The sequence below is a fragment of the Podarcis raffonei genome, chromosome 7, assembly GCF_027172205.1.
Source record: "Podarcis raffonei isolate rPodRaf1 chromosome 7, rPodRaf1.pri, whole genome shotgun sequence".
Taxonomy (NCBI): domain Eukaryota; kingdom Metazoa; phylum Chordata; class Lepidosauria; order Squamata; family Lacertidae; genus Podarcis; species Podarcis raffonei.
Window position 1 is genome coordinate 24,469,025 of NC_070608.1, and position 22,358 is coordinate 24,491,382.

The 22,358-nt window shown below is 39.8% G+C and overlaps 1 protein-coding gene across 3 annotated transcripts; it reads right to left on the minus strand.

Moving 5' to 3' along the window:
* Window positions 1–1,254: 1,254 nt before the first annotated feature.
* Window positions 1,255–21,644, minus strand: MTDH (metadherin). 3 transcript variants are annotated; one of them, XM_053395583.1, is made up of 13 exons: window positions 20,911–21,644; window positions 12,608–12,712; window positions 11,636–11,720; window positions 10,624–10,800; window positions 10,305–10,373; window positions 9,280–9,498; window positions 8,210–8,296; window positions 7,693–7,791; window positions 5,900–6,027; window positions 5,504–5,623; window positions 5,059–5,175; window positions 3,958–4,114; window positions 1,255–3,002 (listed from the first exon to the last, which is right to left on the minus strand). In XM_053395583.1, exons 1-13 carry the CDS (start codon window positions 21,358–21,360, stop codon window positions 2,932–2,934), a joined length of 1,884 nt encoding a protein of 627 aa, XP_053251558.1. In that variant the 5' UTR covers window positions 21,361–21,644; the 3' UTR covers window positions 1,255–2,931. The 3 variants fall into 3 exon arrangements, with proteins under 3 accessions (XP_053251558.1, XP_053251557.1, XP_053251556.1); XM_053395582.1 differs by having other exon boundaries at window positions 3,958–4,105; window positions 9,253–9,498; XM_053395581.1 differs by having other exon boundaries at window positions 9,253–9,498; window positions 20,911–21,642.
* Between the last annotated feature and the right edge of the window lie 714 nt (window positions 21,645–22,358).

Consider the following 22,358-nt stretch of genomic DNA (forward strand, 5'->3'; position numbering starts at 1 on the left):
GTCTTTACATTTTCTGGTTGCTAAATTTTGGTGCCTTGCTGACATTCCTCTACTTAGGCAGGAACATTTAGGTTTTATGGACTCAAGCCTTGTGCTTTTCAAGAACTTCAAAAATGCATTGCTCCAGAAGCTGCAGAGACTGGGAAATATTTACAATCTCCATAGTTAACTGATTTCAGCCGTAGTTGGAGCACAATACCAAAATTTGAGGGAAAGCTTATAGTTCCATAGTTTAGGATTCCAAAGGTGGAGGATAGGAGGAAATCCACAGAGACATGACCCTTCAGTAAAGCTGAAGGCTGCTGTTAGAAACCCATGTCAGTTGAAAAACAATTTTAGGACTGGAGTGGATGTAAACAGGACATTTTAGGTTACAGTCCTCTGCAGAGGTAAGTGTTCCAGTACTGACAAATGAGAAAAGCAGGTATTGAGAACTTTCAATTTTTACAAGTTTCAATCCGATTTCCAAAAACACAAATACTGTACTTTGGGGCAGAGTCTGAAAGCAGCAGTTAGTGTTCAAAGTAACACCAAAGAGACAACCCAATTAACTCTTAAGCATCTGCAGTTCGTAGGGCAACTGTCCACAGCTGACTGAGCACAAGGGTTTTTTGCAAGGATGCCGTGAAATTGCTCAACAGCAGGTTTAGAATTGCAAGTGACTGGTTGTGACCGAAGTTGTGATGCTAGAGAGTACTGTTACACTATCATTTAGTAGCTGGGTCACACTGATTTGTGAGAAGCTCACACAAGCAGCTTTACTGTCAAAACACATTAAAATGCCTCTGACTTTGCATTTGACCTGCAAGCAGATTTGTATATGAATCCTTCCCATTCAACAATTCTCCTTAAATAGGAGGGATGGTGATGAATTCTTGTGAATTAGCAAACGTGATTTAATGACTCTACATAATATATGGACACTTACTTAGGCCAATCACATAAGCAAAGGCATTACCCACCACATTTCATGAATAGCGGTTACCATTTCTCTACCTTTCACATAAACAGACATTTGATCATGTGTGGAGAGGGGCTGTAACTTTTTTTTAATACTGTCAGTGGATGAAATTGGTTGAACTCTCTGTAGGTGCTGATGAAGAATGGAATTTACAACATACATGATTTCACATGTTCAACATTCTTTTAAAAATCATTGTTGAAAATCAAATTTCAACATTCGGTAATTTCATGGACACTTGTGTCTTCTCAATAAGACAGTCTACATACTATATACTACTAAATAACACAATCTTATCAATTTGCTCAATTTATTTTAACAAAATTGATTTAGAAATGTCACTGAATTAAACAAAACATCTGAACATGTAAACATCTGCCATGTTCCTGTAACAGGAGTTAATACCTGTGGACATTAGTATTTATTTATTAGGAACACTATCAATTAATAAGGCTTGTCTTCAATACAACTAAATCCAGTTTGTTGCTTTAATTGTTCTTGCATTGCAAGTTAAATTTTTACCAAATTTTCTGATTTAGACAATGAAACATTATGGGAGAGTCAAGTAAGTACCATCGGTTACAGCTGTTACAATTTCTCTGCCACATGAAAAACCTAAGCCAATCACATCAAATAATCATTGCTTTTCTTTAATAGATGCTCACCAAGTTATGTTAATTATGGTCCTTTAAAACACACACAAACATTTTGTAAAGGCTATATACAGTGTACATGGCTGAGCATGCACTATTCATAGATAGATACCTGCCTGCTGGATGTGATGTAATTACACAGTGCCTGAAATGATGCAGCTCAACTCCCATTTTAATCAATAATTCCAAGAGGAAAGTTGGTTTTACAATTGCTATATTTGCATGATTTTTTAAAAAATACAAAACACACTAATCCCATTTAAGAACTCTAGATGCAGATTCTACATAGGTTAAGGCAGTAAAAAAGCACTTCCTGATACAGGTGGTCTCAAGATCAATTAAAGCTGTCTGAAGCCATTATTTCCCTCTTTCATTCTCAACCACATCTCTGAAGAGTTTATGGAAGTTTTCTTTAAAATTACATTTAATAAAAATAAAAATGGGACATGGAAGAGACATGAAATACAACTTCAAAATTAATGTGAATAAAATTTTAAGGGCAACAACTAACCTATTACCTTAAAAAAGGAATAAAACACGACTGATTTGGAGCATACAGCCCCTTCTTAAAAATATATTATTTGAGTAATTCAAGTAGAAGACTAATCAGAAGCAACTTCATGAACCATGCTCAAGTTTTGACCAATTTTCTCAGTTTCTTAATTCATAACAGCTTCTGCAAGTTTTGCATTCTTAACCACATTTCTTATGCTACAGAAATGACTTTACTGAATGGTTCTAGTCATAATTTTTCCACTTATTTTGAAAGATTTCCTTTAAGTCAGGGGGACTATTCAAGAGCAAGCATTTATGACTCCAGGCTCTCTGTACTTATAATTAACTTTATAATTAGCACATTCCATTAAGTATTAGAAAGATATGGCAGATTTAACCAGAGTTCTTTGATTTAGGCATTAAGAAATTCAGAATGGACACTACTCAGAGTGACACTGTTTTACAGATGATTTAGGAAATTTAAAGACCAATCCTTTTTCTCCAATGGACGTAAAATAGAGATAATCTGTTGTAAACAGGGCACTGTTGTAAAGACAAGTTGTTTTTTATAATTACTTTCCCCATATGTTGAAACAGACTCTTCAATGTGTCTTCCAGTATTGTCATATTTCCTGTTAAATTATGTCACCAACTTATTTTCCTTCTGTTCCTGTTCTTAAAGATGGTTGTGTTCAAAGCAGTTTGTTTTTAAAAAAATCTGTTGAAATTTATATAAAATTCTGTACAGGTTCACAAATTATTGCATAAACAGCATAATCTTCACGACAAGTGTTTCTGCAACACACGTCCATCTCAGAAAATTCACGTTTCCCTTCTGGCCTTTTTCTTCTTTTTAATTTGTTTGGGAGACTCCCAGCTCTCTTCAGACTTGGCTACAAGTTTAAGAATAAAGAATATTTACTGTCAATTATATTTATGTACAATTCATTCATACATGTATTTTTTGAATAATATTTATTAAGTTCCCATGTCTCTAATTGTATATTATAACCAAACTCTTAGCCCATTTAATCATAACTGTTTTAACCTCTTCTTCATACATTTCATTCTACATCATACATTTCATTCTACATCATACATTTCATTCTGTTGAGTTACTCAGGTAAGGAAATGCAAAAATTAGAAATTCCACTAAGGCAACATCTCTGTCCCTACATCTAGGTCAGGTACAGGCAAACTCGGCCCTCCAGATGTTTTGGAACTACGACTCCCATCACCCCTGACCACTGATACTGTTAGCTGGGGATGATGGGAGTTGTAGTCCCAAAACATCTGGAGGGCCGAGTTTGCCTATGCCTGATCTAGGTAATGTCATGGCTTGAGAACTGTCTTGGTATGACTTTTGATGTGGTGACATTCAAAATGGTATGATTTTCCTACATAAACACAGGAAATGATCTTACACTGGGTCAAGCCATTGGTTCATTTAGCCCAGTTCTGTCTACGCTGACTGTAGGGTTTCAGATGGGAAGTCAATTTCCATTCACAAATGTGGTTCGTTATAGGCAAAGTGTCACATGCCAATTTCATCTTGTGACATACTGGTGCAGGAAAATAATCAAGAAACGAACACCCTCAATTTCCCAGCCTCCTGACAGCTCAAACACATAAATCTGTAAATAATATGTATTCATAGTGCATGTAAATCCCACTGGTTTCAAAAACGGGACTGATGGATGCTGAATGTTCAGAATCATGCCTATGAGGGATAAGCATAATCTGCAAAAAGATCTGCTTGGTTGTTATGATACAACCACCATTTGGTTGAATGAAAATAGAGTACTTCCCACTGTGTCTAGCAGGCACCTGGAGGAAGAAATTACTTACTTTGTGACGGAGGCACACTGTTTTGCTTAACATTAGAAATAGGAACTTCTGTCTCCGGTAGCATCTGTGGCACTTGGGAAGTTATCTTGTCAGATTCACTCTCTGATACAGTTACAGATGGCTCAGTAGAAACAGCAAATGAGGGCATCTCCTCAGGCTAAAATAAAAACTGCAGATTAGAATACAGACTTTTTGGCAACATTTAATTATGACTGTTTATAACAGAGGATGCCAAGACATTTGAGTGCATTTTTTACGTTTCATTTGGACTAAGTGACAAAACAGGAGAATGAGAAGCTATCATTTCCAGACACAATAGTGTAAAACTAACAAATTACAACTGTGACCTATAACTAGTGTAAATTTCCTTGGATAATGGCCAGAAAAATATTTAAAGAGCTGGGTCTTGTTAAATTTAAAAAAAAAATGTCACTGAAGATGCCTGACACTGAGATTCAGCTCTGGGATTTCTGCAGAACTCGTAACATATGCAAGGATATTCTTTCGGGAAGAATGGCAAAGTAAGAAATGTAAGAACGTAAGACCAGCCCTCTGGGTCGGACCAAAGGCCCATCTAGTCCAAAGATTCTGGGTGGAATTCTATGTTGCACTATGACAAACAATCCATCTGTGCAAACACTGCAACTTGCCAGATGGTCTGATTCCCTCCGTCTCCTTCCCCTACAAAGTCTTTTGGGGATTCTCCTTACCCTCTTGGGAGTCTATTTTGATGGCTGGGGGGGGGGGAGGAGGAGGAGGGAAAGCCCCACTGCACAAGCAAAAGTCCTTGTTCAGGGTTTCCCCTGACAGGGCTTGTTAGGTGAATCCCAAACCCCTTTCCCACAGAGGCCAAACAGATGTCTCTGCATATGTATACTTCTTCCTGCTGTATACATGATCTGTGTTCATGGCATGCTGTGGTCTAGACTGATCTATAAGGAGCTCATGTGTAGAAGGGCCCTGAGAAATGGAACAATACTTTTTTGTTTATAAAGTTAAATTATACCTCAGCCTTTGGACCCTCAAAAATATGGGTGCTTTTTTGTTGATTGTAAGTATTGAAAGTATGCCTAACGAGCACCTAGATCTATTTATCTATACCTCAGCTTGTTCACTAGTGCTGATGGTCTTTAAAGAGAAAGCTATCTCCTCTTGTTGAACTTTTGAGGTATCTTCTGGAAATTCTTCTCCAGCATGTCTTTCCAGGTCATCAGCATCCTACCAAGAAAAAAGAAACACAAAGGATACTGAGGAACTTGAACCACTCTTTCTAATCCTGTAAAATCAATTCTGCTGCAAGATCAAATCAGTGTAATGAACCAGAATTTAAATACCTAATTTTGTAATCTAAAATCAGTTGCAATGAAACTTTATCCTCTCTGTTTAAGATTGATAAACTATTTCATGATAGTAATAAATAGGGAAATATTTCAATTTCATTACGTTCTAGCAGTTCTTTTCTATTGGTCAGAACCACCGTCAGATAAAAAGACAGAGTATAAATATATCTATCTATAATAATAGCAATAATAATATTCTGCCTCACCTGTACAGGAGAGCTAGCCTCTTCTCCCTGCTTCTTCTTTTTCTTTTTCTTCTTCTTTGATTTACCACTTGCAGTACTTTGCAGAGTTGGTTCTGCCTTTTCTTTCTCATCATCTGAAGCCTAATATAAAAACAAAAAAGAACAGAGAATGTTCCATTAGAATAAGCTGCCTCTCTACATAACCATGAAATTAATCTATGTCTGTTTTCCAACCCATTTCAGTTATGTTTTTAACACAGAGAATCAGGATGCGTATTAAATGCATAGAAAAATGGTAAGAAAGCAGCAGTTGTCTATGGTATTAGTCCACCTTTTCTAAAAAATTTCTAAAAATTAAGAAGCATTTTTAGGATCAGACTAATTCCATGTGCTTTCCAACAGATCTCATACCAATACCTTTTGTGCCTCAGATAGCGCTTCCTCAAGCTGTGGAATGCAATGAGTCTTTTCTTCTTCTACCCAGTTTCCCCATTCCTCTGCAGGGGCATTCCAGTCAGAACTGGGATCAGCAGAAGATAGGCCGTCTGTGAATAATGAAGGAACAAGTTTCAAGTAGTATATAAAAGTCATGTGACTCAAATCACACACTAATGTCAATTTTTAGAGTGCATAACTTTGCTTTATTCATCAAGTATTATTGGTCAAATATCAGTCAAGTATTTTCTTAAAAAAGATTTGCTATATTACTACAGAAAACATACTTTAGCATAACTATTAAACTTGATACTTTGAAAAATAGCAGTTTCTGTGAAACAATGAAGTTACCTTTAAAATTACTACAATTACCGTTTTTAAACACACATAAATCAAAGTAGCAGCAACTATTAAAAAGCAAAAGCTAGTTTTTTAACAGCAGTTGTGCTAACCAGGACTATTCTTCCAGTATCAATAGCATCATCTGCCTGGTTCCTATAGAATGCAAGATGGGTAATTCCAGACAGTGACCTTGTCACTGGTCAACTGACTGTGTTTCTGTTCCCAATGGGAGACATTTGCACTTACAGTGGTACCTCGGGTTAAGAACTTAATTTGTTCTGGAGGTCCATTCTTAACCTGAAACTGTTCTTAGCCTGAGGTACCACTTTAGCTAATGGGACCTCTTCCTGCTACCACCACCCGATTTCTGTTCTCATCCTGAAGCAAAGTTCTTAACCCGAGGTACTATTTCTGGGTTAATAGAGTCTGTAACCTGAAACGTCTGTAACCCGAGGTACCACTGTACAGGAGGTAGCCAGTAGGAGTTTTGCTCCACTAAGATTGCCTCTGACCCCTATAGAGCTAGGGACTATCAGCCCTCCCTCCATATACAGTCATACCTTGTTTTGCAACCGGGATCCATTCCAGAGCCCCAGCAGCTAGCTGAAACAGATGCAGGGCAAAGCGCCGTGTCTGAGCACGCACACAGAGCAGTTTGCGATTCTGCGCATGCGCGAGCGGCAAACCCGGAAGTAACCCGTTCTGGTACTTTCAGGTTTGCCGCGGACATTCGCTGGAATGGGTGCTAGACAATTGTCTGAAGAACCAGTTGTCTAGTCCAATAGGCTAAAGTACTCCTTGCTATATACACCTATACCAATAAAATGAAGACACATGGAGGAAGATGGCAAGGGAACACCAATGGAAACTAGCTTTGTCTATCAATCATGCTTTGTCAGGGCACAAAAATCTACACTATTTAGAAGCAAAATTGCAATCTGATCTGAAAGATGCTCTATTTAAAGTATAAATCAGTTTGCTTGCACAAATGTCTCAAAAGATCTCTACCACTGAGATAACATAGTTAAATGAACCCCATGGAGGGAGCCATGCAGATGTTAGCAGAGACAATGAATAGTTTGCAGGACTAATTTATTGTAGTGCAAGCTTTCATGGGTGAGAGCCTCTTGCATAGTTTAGCCTTTTGGCCCTTGTTTTATTTTTAAAAAGCATTTCCCCCCCTCTTGGGTGTACTTCAACTTACCCACTAAGTAGGCACCTCATGCATTGAATAAATTCGGACTCTGCTCCCCAAAATGCATGTCACAATATATTTCTTAGGTTTTGGGATAGCAAAACCACACTTCATTGTTAAAAGCATGTGGATAAACACTTGGTCCCATTTGTAGAAGACAAATGGATGACTAGGAATATGAATATGAATGTAAATCTTTCTAGTGTAAGTCATACAAGGTTTTTAAAAAAGAACTTACTTAACCCAGACCATTCATCATCAATATGCGCCTGATTACGATTTAAATCCCATTGGAAGTCTGTAGTAGTAGGTTGAGGAACAGATTCACTGCTGGCTCCTGAAAAGAAGACAACACACAAACATAGAATAAGCTTTATGAACTGATAGGCATGTTACTACATATTAAGATATTTCAAATGGAAAAGGGCCTAGTGTTTTGAGAATTCTACATGCAATGGAATAGCTTGCTTCTTTGCTGTCCCTGATATTACCGATTAAACCCAAAGAGAAAAGCTGATTTGCATACGATCAAACATCCTACCCTATTCTGAAAATACAGAGAATGAAGTATTTTAGTAGTGTCTGCTAAGCCAATAATGATAGTTGACATTTCTGAAAACCAGTCTATTAACTACCAATAAGTTTTTCCAAACTTAGATGCAACAGCTCTTTCAATTAACATAGATGACCAGAGGTTTTCAGAAGAGTATAACTTAAGCATGTAGTTCATCTGTAGAGCAATTTTAAAATATTACCAGAAACTGGAGGATTTAGCCCCAGTGAAGTGAATGAAGTAGAACTCTGTTCAGGAGGATTAATCCTTCCATCCACTCCAGACCAGGCTGTTGAAAAAATACAAAATAACCTATTTTTGCTACTGAAAATTAGGCACACATTCTTAAGACAAGCCTCTTACAAGACTAGCTTTTTCCAATGATTTTACGGAACAAAATATTCCAGATTCATTGTACAAATACAACAGCTTGTAACATTGTAGCCAAGGATTTGACTCCACCATGATTTCATTTCATTGTAACAAGTAAAATAAGCTAATGGCCTGGAATTTCACAAGTGTCATAGTTCTAATTCACCTTATTCAAAGACTGCAAGATCATTCTTCTTCTCAGCCTTATGCCTTTATAACCCCCAAAACAATGAATTAGGGAACTACTAGATCAATCAGCTACCTGGTGCTGTGCTTTAATCAAGTATTACTGTAAGCTGTGGATAATTACATCTTAAAATTTTATCTTCAACAGGTAACAGCAAAAAATGATGATTCTTCTTTCAGATACGCTCTTAATTTTATTAGTAACAATTTGTATTGAATTTCAACTCTTGCTTTTGAGTTTTCAGATTAAAGTTTGGGAAAAGAGAAATACACTCTGGAACTGGAACCAGAAATCTTTCAAACTTTAAATTAAAAAGTATTTTCAGTCATGTCTACACATTTTTACACTTCTGCCCTTTCCCCAGAAGCTGAATGAAGCTGATTATTTATACAGATTGTTTCTTAAAGTCCAAGCTGACTGAGAGATGGATGAGTAGGGTTCCAACGATACCCTGCATGGATATCTGCTGCTAAGAAGTTTAAATGCTATCCATGTGGCGCTAATCTCCACATGGGCCACAAGTAGCTCTTCGAACCTTAACCATAGCATATAAAAGGAAAGGCTAAAGCTTCCTAATCAATTACTCAAATAATTTTGTTACAATGAGAGCTGAAAGAAGAATATGTAAAGATACATATTGCCATTTCTTAAAGACAGTTTTTGTTCTTAGAGAAACAAGCACTTACCAATACCAGGGAACAAAGTGCGCTCACCCCAGGTCCTGCCCACCAGGGAAACTCCCCAGTCCTTCCCATTTCCATGATCTCCAGCATCTTTTCCCCAAGCCGATGTCTCGTTCTTCCTTTTGCTACCGGCAGATGATGCTGAACTCCACTTCTCCTCACTTGCAGCAATCTGAGGAGAAAGCTTTACAGGCTTTTCGTTCCAGTTGCCTCCATTTACTGTGGGGCCTTCACTCAGTCCTGAAGGAGCTTTTTAACACAAACAGATACTTAATTGTAACATGTGTTTTAGTTGATACCATGAATGTACCTGATTAAAAAAAAAATAAAAGTCATATTCTGCCAAGGGAAGCTCATAAAAATACCAAGATTGCATTAACATTTCCACTGAACTTTTTGTTGTTGTTACTCTTATCTCATTTCTAATCCAGCCCTTTTCTTTTTCTTCACTTCTTGCTCAGGAAAAGCTGGCTAACTTAACTGAATACCACTCATGTGTTTCTCTGTTCACAGTTGCAGTCACTATCAGATGGGGAAAGGAAGGGTAGAAAGAAGTGCTTTTGCCATAACTATCCAGAGGGCAGTAACTATATAAAAATGGGTGAAATTTAGCCTTCACTAGATCTACAAAAAAACCACATCTCCCTATCTGTACTAATTGTATTGTCAACACTTGACAATGTGTCTCATAAAACTCAGTTGTATTTAATTCTGAGCAAATGGATGTAAGATCAGGCTGAAAGGCTCATAATTAACACAATCACAACAACAACACATTCCTATTATTACCAAACGTGAATTCTCCTCATCTATGTTAAGAGAAATTAATGGCTTTTACTAATAATGCAGGTTAGTAAAAAGTAACTGACAGCAGAATTATAAAAAAGGAAGAAGCTGAAACTATGCAATTTAAGTTAGGAAAAAAACTGTATAGTAGTTATGCAATACTTTACACTCCACATAACTATGCAAAAGCTCCGTGTGAACCAGTGCACAAAATTCTAGGCAGTACCACAACTCCAATTAGGTTATTATATGCAGTAAATAGTCCTTACCTTGCTGGAGTGTAATTTCTCCTTTTCCAGATTTAGGATTACTAATTTGAGCATTCAGAACAGGATCACCTGATTCAAGAAAAGCTACATTAGTGACTAAATATCCTACTATAATCCTTTTATTTATGGCGATGGATAGGCAATCCTAGGCTCCATGTTTTTTAGTTAACACCTTTTAAAAGCGTTAATTAAATCAACAGAGCAGAGTTTCAATTATTAGTGTGTAATCTGTATTCTTCTCTTGTTCTTTAAGTGTTGCTGCCCTGCCCCCTAAGACGAGAAGTGAAAAACAAAACTAGAACAAGAGTCACATATCTACCTTTGCTTTTTCTGGTACCAACTGAAAGGGATGTTGCAGATGTTAGCTGTTCAGTGGAGATTGTAACTGAATTTTCCATAGCTGGTAGATTTGATTCTGGCCCAGAATCGGTCAGTACCTTGTCACGTTTACGCTGCTGCCGTTTCTCTCTGTTACTGATTTTTGTTTCCCAAGCGCCTGAAAGAGGTATAAAAAGCCATTAGTTACAACAGAGGAAGTAACCTATCTCAGTGGTTTTCAAACTCAGTGGTTTTCAAACTGTATTTCAGTGAATGTTGGGTGTTCCTCAAAAGCTTGTCAGAAGTTGCTCAATGAGGGAGTCACCAAATGGCAGACGAACTGATCTGAAAGACCACTTAACCATAATTTCGATTGCCTACCACAGGTCCCTGTTTGCTAAATACATATTGAGAGATTCCCTCAATATCCAGCTTCACTTCCATATACAGTTATATAGCTTGATGCCCTCTCAAACTGTTCTTTCCCCACTTTCAAATGTCATCACTGCAGGTGCAAACTCTGGCTGTCCTGAAATCTTGTGGGCATTTTTTTTTAATAGCTATGGAGGAAAATCATTCTAATAGTTACACCCAAGTTGCATTTATTGAATTTCCTCCAACTCAAGTGCAGTGATCACACCCAAACCCCAAAACACATTCTGAAATGTTTGCTCCTTCCCAACACTGAAAATACAATGCCAGTTCAAGTCTGATACCTCAGATTATCTGATAAAACCTGTAATTTAGGCAGCAATCGTAACACAATTATATTCTACAATCACATGAACTGGCAGCTTGCTGCTCCATATGGATAAATTGACCCATTAAGGTAAAGTGTTCAAACCTATTAACAGATTAAAAACAGGTTTCATTTTAAAGACCGTAAGAGAATGAACCACAAATTTCTTAAAATGTTTTTATTAATAGCACCATTTTAAAATTTTTAACCTGCCCTTTCTCCCAAAGGAGCACACAGATTTTTTTTTAAAAAAACCATACATGCTTTTCAGTACCTTCATCAACTTCCTTTCCATCAACACGTGACTGGTCCTGAACTGTTTTAGCATCTCCCTTTGGTTTCTTCTTATTCTTCTTTGACTAAAATAAAAAGTAAGTATTTCTATCAATCTTAATTTAAGCTATCAAAATACCTGAAGTTGCACAGTCATGTTACATTTAGTAGTAATCTTTTTGAAACACACTGCTTCACGCTGCAGTACAGGCATTTCATAAGGAATCTAAAAATGCCCCAAAGCAAAAGTATAGGTTTTAAAAACTTCGAGCTTCACAAAAGCCAATATTGATTAAAATGTAATCTTAAACAGAGATGTATTTTATAAAATATCGTACAAATTATGGCTACTATCCTAAACCCATTTACCTGGGTAGTCCCCCTTTTCTAGTAGTCCCATTGAACTTGGTGCATCTCTATTCTAATTAGACAAATTTATGATTGTGCTGAAAGAGTCTATTGTTAACAATAAGCATACAGTATTGTCAAATACTGAGGTTGCACATGGGAGCTATTTTTTTAAAAATGTATTCCCGTATAAAAACAATGTAGTCACAATGTAGACTTTATAAGAAATTAAGATATGAACCAGAGGTTGAGAAATGGGCTGCTTCCCTTTTTAATCTAGTAATAATTCCTATACTTTGGTAGAGTCGGGAGGGAAGGTGCTTTCTTCTGATGCTACACTGAGTTGCTTTATAAGCTTTCCTGAAATTGGTATGAGGTCAAGGAAGTATGCACCCTTCTCCAAGCATGGAAGTCAGGACTTGCTTCTAGTTAGACCAGGTCTCAGAGGCACAAAGCTCAATGTGATTGTAAAGATTGGATGGTGCAACAAGGCTGGTGGCAAATAAGATTTTTGGCTTGTTACCAAGACTAGTCAAAATAGCAACGCCTTTGCCTGAAATTTGCTTTAGACACTATCAACTTATATATATTATCTACAGTTTTCCATCACTTACAAATAACCAACCTTTTCAGCTTTCTTTTCTGCCTCTGACTGCTGTTTAAGGTTGTCTCTTCGAACTGTCTGTATTACTTCCTCTTCAGACACTTCATGAGCAGGTTGCCCATTAAGCTAGAAATCAGAAAATTGTCACATTAATTTTAGACAGAGTTCACATAACTACACATCGTATTTCACTGTTTTTCAGTCTAAATGTTTAATTCTACTGATGTCTGCCCATGTGACATACTTACCTACCCACTACTTGTTTGCTCACTTCTAGTTTAGAATAGAATCTTAAAATTTTCACTTAACAACTATTCACTACAATTTAATATGACGAAGAAAGTGGTTTAATATAAATTGCTGACTGGGTCACGGTTACATAATAGAGTCACAACAAAGGGTTGTATCTGAAGTAGTGCTGAGTAACGCAACTGGTTAATGCAAGGATTTTTGCTTTTGAAACAGGAATCCCCCTCTCCTGCCCCTGCAATCTGTTCTAGGGGCTCCCCAGCACAGATCTGGGGAGGGCACAGGGCATGAATGGAGGAGGAGAGAAAATCCATTGTGCAATTGTAAATCCTTGTCCTGGAGATGAGTTTGTTGGATACTGCCCAAGGTTTTGTTAAAATTCCACCAAATGCACTGTTATGAATGGAAAGCAAAGACAGAAAAGGGAGCTAGTAGTATTTCCCCAGTATTACTGAAAATATGGGCTCAATTTACAAACAAACTGTGTTCATTGGTATCTCCAAACACTTCAGTGCTATTCCACCCACAGCTTAATAAAAATGAAAGCATAAGCCAATTTACAAATTGGCAGAGAAAAGGCTTTGAGAAATTCAAAGATTGGATTGTTTATAATCAAGTGAAATCTCAGGATGAGATGCAAGAATGCATAAAGAATACAGAACTTGCTCTATTTGAATATTTCCAAATTTGAAATTTTCTAATAAAATGGCTATGACAATGTGAGACATCTGAACAATTTACTGAATTATTAAACATATGGGTTAAACTGCCTGGTGGACTATGTTTCAAAATGGATACAGGTGATAGGAATAATGATAGGGATCTCTATTCCAACTGAAAACTGGAAGTATATCTGGGGGGGGGGGGATACAATCATACTGCTTCGTTAACTTTAATATATGATGCAGAAAAACTCTGGATATTATGGTATTTAACCCATTTAATACCAGTAATTATAGTTGTTGGAATTGTGGTTCAACTAGAGTCAATTTTATACACTGTTGGTGTATAGAACCTTGAAGCTAAGAATATTGGCAAGAAATAATACCTGATGTAAGTTCTACTTTGAAATATATGGTTTGGAAGGACCCCCAAATAATTTTGCTTACATATTTGGAGAGTACTCATGGAGGGGGGAAATTTGTCAAGTTATTCAATAGTGGCAGCACAGAGTCTATATGCAAAGTATGGCGGAAGGAGAAATTCCTAGTTTGAAGGCATGGTATATCAAATTATGGGGAATAGCTGTTTGAGTAAAATTACTTGTCTATTTGGGTTCACCAAGGGAAAAAGGTAATCAGATCTGAATAGGATTAGGTACAATTCATAGAATTTTGGAATAGTAAGCAGCTATTGGGTTAGTTATAACCCTTTCTCAATTTTATTAAATTTGAGATAGATGTCAAATTTAACAAAGAAGGAATTTTTTTTTATTCTACTCTAATTTGAATCTTGCTTACCTTTCCCCCTTAATCTTATTATAATTAAGAGCTAAATTGTCTTCTTAGTATTCTTACCAATGGGGCATATAAATGTATATATTACTATTTAAGATGATTTATTTATTAAGGATACAGATATTTGATTTTAAAATAAAATTATTAATAGTAGGTTTCACTTATCCACAAAAATTGGAAAAAGTTAAATGAGTGGCACTGCTTAATTTCCAAGCCTCAAATAATATTGATGTTTCTTTCAATTGCATGTAGTCCAAGGCCACAAAAGCAAATCCTATCCTAAATATTATGCAGTTAAAGAACAGTGATATTACAGTACCAAAGCTAAGGAGGTCTGTCTGGTCAAGGAGTTGGGAGGGAAGACTCAGTGGAAACCTAGTGATATACTGCCTTCAATTACATGAACCAAAGGCAGAATAGAAGCGAAATAGGAACGCTGATTTAAGAATCTGAGGCATCATCTCATCTACAACTAAAATTAGTCTCTGCATTAACAATGGGTATGATCCAGTGAATCTCACTGATTTCAATGGAAAAAGATCCAGGTGGTGCTTAAGCCTTTCATTGAAGCCTTTTGAGAAACTTGACCTCTGCACTCCCTTCACACTGACAACCCCCAAAATGCTTCATGTGCCCTGCTTCTCTGGCAACTCCACTTTTATGGATCATAATTAAGCTGGCTTAAGGAAATTAGCCCTGAGTGCTCACTGGAAGGACAGATCCTGAAGCTGAGGCTCCAATACTTTGGCCACCTCATGAGAAGAGAAGACTCCCTGGAAAAGACCCTGATGTTGGGAAAGATGGAGGACACAAGGAGAAGGGGACGACAGAGGACGAGATGGTTGGATAGTGTTCTCGAAGCTACCAACGTGAGTCTGACCAAACTGCGGGAGGCAGTGGAAGACAGAAGTGCCTGGCGTGCTCTGGTCCATGGGGTCACGAAGAGTCGGACACAACTAAATGACTAAACAACAACAACAACAACAATTAAGCTGGCTTAAATGGAGGCCAAAGAAGAAAAGAGGCTGTGGGCCAAATGGGACAGTATGTGTACCATGGGCCAATTCTGGCCCACGGACCAGTAGTTCCCCATCCTGCTTTAGAACCCCAAAGAAACTGCTGAAAAATTGAAAGTTGAAAGAATTTGAAATAGCACCTACTCTTCAGCCTCATAGCAGAGAGCTGTAGGATTAAGAGAAAGGGAAGGCATTATAATGACTTATTTCAGATGAAGGAAAATAGTTATCAAAAAGGTAGAGTGCACTCAAGTTCATTTCCTATTATCCAAACCGTGGTTTGGAGGTTCAGAATGTGACATTTGAATCAGGCCTATGTGTTTCGCCTTCAATTCCCTGTGTGAAGAATTAGTGTATCTTCCAGGCAGACATCACTACAGAATTACTGCAAAACTTCCAATATTTTGAGATACATCCCCTCAAATTAATGCCTACTTTCTGTATCTGACACACACAGAGTCACAATTCACAACAAAACAAAGATGAAGCTCACTAGTAAGATATCTCCAGTTAGAGCATTTTGGAGCAACATTTTACAAATTTACAAAAAAAAAAGAACTTTAAAATAAACACTTTAATAGCTAATGTGCATTATTTGACATGCCCTGGAGCCACTTGGATGGCATAGTTTTTATTCATCAAATATTACGACTTTAAGAGTAAAAGTTGGATAAGGTTATATTTAAAATCCAGAACAGTAAAGTGACTTTCATCTTTACAGGAAAAAAGTTCTAGTGTTTCCTACAAAAAACCTTGAAAACATTTGAGACATGCCTAAAACTTTATTACAAATGCTTTATTTTCAAACATAGGAGCCCGAAGTTAGTAGTATCATGAAACCAATTTCTAAATATAACTACAGTAGTTTGAGTTCGTGTCAAATTCTCATTTTACAACATGAGCGGCTGGAAAAGGCCGCAGTTGCAGAATACTCCCGTCTACAATTACATCCAATCCTTGATTGAAATGGGGTAAAGAATCTAACCTTTATACATATAATGATATACTCCCAACAGCCTTGACACGATTTCTCAGGCAAAACACATAGTTTAGTTCAAGTTAACAGATTTTCTGCTGCTCTATCCAGAAGCTGGTAATAGCAACTAAAACAAATAACCCTATGGAAAGTGATGAAATCCCTCAATTAGGATAGTCTAAAATACCAAAAAAGAACATGGCTCAACAACCAGGTTTTGAAAACTTGATCTTCTCTCTTGCACATAGTACTACAGCAGTAGGGAGAGGAGAAACATCAAGCGATCAGACTATGGCAGCCCAATTCTTGCCTACACCACAGCATAAAGCAATCACATTATACACTATGGGATTACATCTCCTGTCATAGTCACATGCCTGTCCTGCAGCAAACGATGCTAAAATCTGAGGCATAATCATAGAATTGTACAGTTGGAACTTGGAAAGGGTCCCAACCCCCTGCAATGCACAAGGTGGGGCAAAATTTCACAAAAGACTTAGGGAGAACCAAGGCTGTGCTGCTGATACAAAAGTGGCCATGGCACGTGGCAGAAGTTAGGGGAGCTCGAACGCAGGAGAGGGCCTGACTGGAGTTACAAAGTCATCCCATACTTGAGATCTGATGGCTAAAGAGCTACAGGATTTAGCACAAGGGGAATCTCTGGTAGTTGGAAACTAGTTTAAATGACAGTTGTTTAGCCTGTCACTTTAATGATTATCACATCATTTTAATGGCGTTTTATGTTTTATTGTTATAGCCCTGAGTGGTTTCTAAGAAATACTTCAAACTTTCCCTTTCAAAATCTTCTCCACCATGGAGGCTAATCAACAAAAGCCAATGACTTTGCCACAGACATTGCTTATTTGTTGTTGGGGAATATTAGATATGGATCTTCTCCTCAACCCTAAAATAATCTGGCTTCCGCTGGCCTCAGGGAACTTGACAGGCTTTGAGGCAATGGCTCCCCCACAGTCTACTTAATCAAGTACACTTTATGGTTAGGACAGGACAGGGACAAAGAGGCATGTTGGGATGCTACTAAGCAGGGTCAGCCTGTCAAGCAAAATAGCAGGGGTGTTGGCCCATGCAGAAGCCTAAGTATTAGTTCTTGCATTACACATGTTGATTGACTGAGGTGTGCTGGATGTCTAAAGCTCCTCCCCTTGCTTTAGTGTGGGATGATAACCTGGATTCTAAACCTAGAATCCTGCCTCCTGTTGTTCCATGCAGATAGGATTCCTTCAGCAGCCCTTATGTTATTGGCATCTATAACTGGGTGTTGAGGCTGGTGCAAGAGAGAGACAAATACTCCAAGGTATGTCTGATTCCTTTCTGCTGCTGTGGTGTTTTGAAGTGTGTGTGCAAGTCCTAGGAGCTCCTTCTTTTGGCCATGTCATGAGAATGATGTGGCTCTCTGATATTATTTGGTTGTTTTATTGGATTTTTAATATTAATTTGTTTGTTGTGAACCTTGGTTACGGGTTAACTAATAAATGAAATTACCAAAACAGATGCACTTTTTGGGGGGGCCCAGATATTCAAAAGGTAAATGAGGGCATCTACCCGCTGGTGTAGGAAATCAGCCCTGAGTGCTCACTGCAAGGGCAGATCCTGAAGCTGAGGCTCCAATACCTTGGCCACCTCATGAGAAGAGAAGACTCCCTGGAAAAGACCCTGATGTTGGGAAAGATGGAGGGCACAAGGAGAAGGGGACGACAGAGGATGAGATGGTTGGATTGTGTTCGCGAAGCTACCAGCATGAGTTTGGCCAAACTGCGGGAGGCAGTGGAAGACAGGAGTGCCTGGCGTGCTCTGGTCCATGGGGTCACGAAGAGTCGGACACGACTAAACAACAACACCCGCTGGTGGGATTCAATTCCCATCTCATGCTTCTCAACCTCATGTGCTATGCATTGAGCAACTAGAGGTTTCTGCTGTCAATATGTCCAAGGAAATAACTGAGGGAGAGCAGGGAAAGCACACCTCTAAAATAGTTGCAAAAGCTTTTTTTCTTCTCTCAGTAAAAAGTACACAGCTACAGCAGCAAACCAGCCATTCTTTAATTCTTCATTGAAAAGCAGTGTTTTTATAAAACTAGGAAAAAGAGACTTTCTCTTCCTAGACTTTGAAAAAGAATAAAATGCAGGGACAGCTACAGCGGAGGGGAAGCCTTTTCTCCTGTAACTTTTCCCTCGAGAAGGACGGTAAAAGCAAGAATGAAGAAGGAATTTTTCCCTTGCTTGGATACCTGCTGCTGCTTCATTCCTTCCAGTCTGGGGTCTGCTGAACTCTCGAGTAGCTCTCTTTCAACAACACACAACACTCTAGCTTGAAGTAGGTGACAGTCAGGAACCAGTTAGCACCACACAGGCATTGAGGGAAAATGAAACTTCACAGCAAAGATATGACTGGTGGTGGGCTTCAGTGAGGAATGCTCTCTTACATGCAAATGACTGTGCCCAGAAGAGTCCTAATTGGTAAAGTATTGCAAATTACAATCAAAGCTGTCTGAATGGAAGATTGTTTAGTCTGGATGCCCACCACATTATTTTCAATGGGAAATCCTAAACGAGCAAAGGACTTGCCTGAATTAACATTAGACTGTGTACATGTGCATGCAGACTGACCAGCAGTATCAAGAGGCTGACAATGGATTCCAGAGAATTGAGTGATCACATTGTCATAATGACTGATAATTATATGTGTGGGCAGGAGAACCGAGAGCGGGTTCTGGGTTTCTTGAGGGTGAGCACACCCATCTGACAAAGTTTAAAAACTATCCCAATCTACCTGCATAGGAATTATGGGCAGAACTTGATGAAATAAAATACTATTTGCCACAAAGCTCTAACCATCTTTCGAAATTACCGTTTCAAAACTGGCCCTACTACATTTTAGCCTTCGTGAGATTGCAGTCCCTTGAAAACCTGCATGAGGGTGGGGCAGTATAAGTGGCGAAGGAGTGATTGGCAAAAACTGGATTCCAGTTCCTTCTGCTCCATGAGTGGAAGGAGTTTTTCTGTTCACAGAGGTCTAATTACAATCAAACCCATAGGAAAGATAATAAGATGGTCCAAGGTATTCTGGGCAGTTTACGGCTCTGAAGGCACAAAACAGTTTAAAGACAGCACTGCGTAAGGCATATTGCAGTGTGTGGAGTTACCAGTCACAAGCTAGGTCTCCAGAAGGGGAAAAAGCTGAAAAGGATGGACCCTGTCAGATTTCACCTGAGCATCAAGACGAAGATGGAATCAGGAACACGCTAAAGTGCTGTTCCAACATAGTTCTCAAGAACACGAAATTCACCTGTTTTTACGCTAATTGCTCCTCAAACCGCCAGTCCCACAAATTTTGCTGGACTGGCTTCCCCCATCATTAGCAATTCAATGCACTGCTTTAAAGAATCCATCACTACCATACTTTAAAAGTGGGGAGAAATTTGGGTGCCTTATTTGAACACTCTGCTTACCTTGCCCTGTTTATTAAATCTGTCAACAGCAACAAGTTTAACATGAACACCATTTTAGCCCATTGAAAGCTGTCAACACCATCTTAAAACATTGCCAATGTACCACCCACAGAGGCTTCAGTTGATTTCAAGTTTATACAGTATTACTATTTATCTTGCCTAAAATTGTACCACTCTCAACAACAAAAAAGAATGAGATGTGACACAATCTAGGCTATAGGATGCTATTGAACAGAAACCCTCAAATTAATAGGAGCTAGCATCAAACTTAGACAAGCATTTTGCACATGTCTGAAAACAACCGTAAATGCTTAGATGTCACTTTCTAGAAAGCACCAAGGGCAGAAAATTTCCAGGCCTGTTCACTTCCATGTTAATTTGCTTTTTAATATTCAGTCTCCAAATCCAGAATAATCTTCCTTGTCCGTCTACTCCCAGACCACTCAGAAAGAGGGAGAATAGCCACTTTTTAACTACTTTGACCAAGAGAGATGTGTGAATAAAAGAGTGACTATACAACCCATTCTACCAGGTTGATCAAGGCTGAGTCCAATGTATACCTAGGATTAAAACTTATTATTATTAACAGACTTATCTACACCAAATGAGATAAAGTTAGAAAGTTTTATGCTGAAGTCCTAAAGGTCAACTATTCAACACACTGTGTGTAGGGGAAGTCACGTGGATCCTCAAATGAGAAAATCACCCATACTGCAGTACGTATATGTTCACTGGTAAGAAGAGAGCTGGTGCAAACTGTCTTGCCGTCAGCTAGAACCTGTAAATTGACTGTTCGTGCTCACAGGTGCTTGTAGACGTTACATCCTTGATAAGAAAAACCTCAAGGCTCAAAATTCATGTAAAACTGCAGCTGCAGTTCTCTGCTTCAGACAGTACTTGGAAAAAAGAAATGGGGGGGAGTGGAAATGAGGAGAAAAAAGAACATATTTAGAAATGCAACATCAGGTGCAGCATTGGCCACTAGTGCTTTCAATTAAACACATACACAAACACCGTTGTGATATGCTGAATGTGTGAAGCAGAACCAGAAGCGCTACAGTTTTTTTATGGTGTTGGGTCAAGACATTGAAACTCCCTCTATTCCACCAATAGCCACTCATGCAAATGTTCTCCTTTCCCACCGTGTTTCCACTCACCCTGCCCGTTTTCTCCAGCGGCCTCTTTTTATTCCTCTTCTTCTGCTCGTCTCCCTTCAGCAGGAGCATCGTCCCAGGGACCCCCTTGTGAGGAGGGCCTCCTCCTCCTCCTGCTGCTGCTGCTGTCAGGCCCCGCGTCGCCGCCACTTCTTCCTCGTCCTCTTCGTCGTCGTCCTCGGCGGTTCTCCTGAGGCGGTTCTTCCTGCGAGCATCCCCCGCCCGGGCGCAGGCCGCGGCCCACAGGAGCGCCAGCAGGAGCAGCAGCGCCAGGACGGACGTGGAGAGCAGCACCAGCCAGGTGGGCAGGCGCTGCGGCTCCAGGCCCGGCGGCAGCTCCAGGCCCAGCTCGGTGCGGAGCAGGCCCACGCCGGCCGACAGCGCATCCCGAAGCCGGGCCGACACCTCCTCGGCCTGCTGGGCCACAGCCTCTTGCCAGCTCGGCGAAGCCATGGCTGGAGCAGCGGGGGCCGCGACAAGAGCAGAAAGTCGCCTCACGCCGAGCGCATCGCTCACCCTCCGAGGCGAAGCCGAAAGCCCTTCGGGTCTCCCGCCGCCGAGCCGGAGGAGCGAGAGAGGCGGCGGTTGCGCCGCTGACTGACTTGATTCGGCCCAAGAGCGCAACGTCACTCCTCCGCCGCCGAACGTCGGCGGCCGCAGCGTTCGGGCGGGCGAGCGCGCACGGGGCGGCGGTGACGGAAAGGGGTCACGTGGAGCTCAAGGAGCCGTTGGCTGGGAAGCGCCGCTTGCGCCTGCGCGCTCGCGACTCAGCGTCTACGTGCGCTCGGCGCCCCGCCCACTCGACTGGCGACGGGTCCTTTTTTCTCCCATCTGCCCATCCCTTACTGTTGTTACGTAGTCGGCGCAAGTGGGCGGTTCCTAAAGTGGGCGTCACTCCTGGCGCGGGATTGGGCAGTGAGAGGGACTTGTAAGCAAGTAATCTCGACGTGGCAGTGATTTCCTCGCGGAGGGAGGGGCGGGGAGGGGGAGGAGCCGCCGGTGCCGCCCTCGACCTGCCCCGTCAGAGCTTTGAGGCGAGGGGAGGGGGAGAGCGTGGAGGCTTCTTTTTTTGAAGCAATTTAATAAATAATAATAATAATAATAATAATAATAGATGGAATGGAGTATCCTGGGAAAGGGTATGGCTGGCAGCCATGCAGGCAGAAGTAAGACCCAGTGAATTTAATAGGATTTACTTCTGAGTAGCCAGGATTAGGATTGGCTGCAGGGCTGCCATCTCATACGCCTGAGAATACGCCCCACTGAACATCTCTTGCTTGCATTACAGGCATGCTCCAGCCTTTTGCGAGCTCTACTTTGCAAGAAGGTTGGTTGTAATGGGTTTTTTTTTCTTTTTGTTTTTTAGTTACAAGAATTTTTAAGTATAGGCAGACAGGTACCCCTCTTAATTACCCCTCTGTGCATCAGTAAACGAGGGGAATTAAGACTAA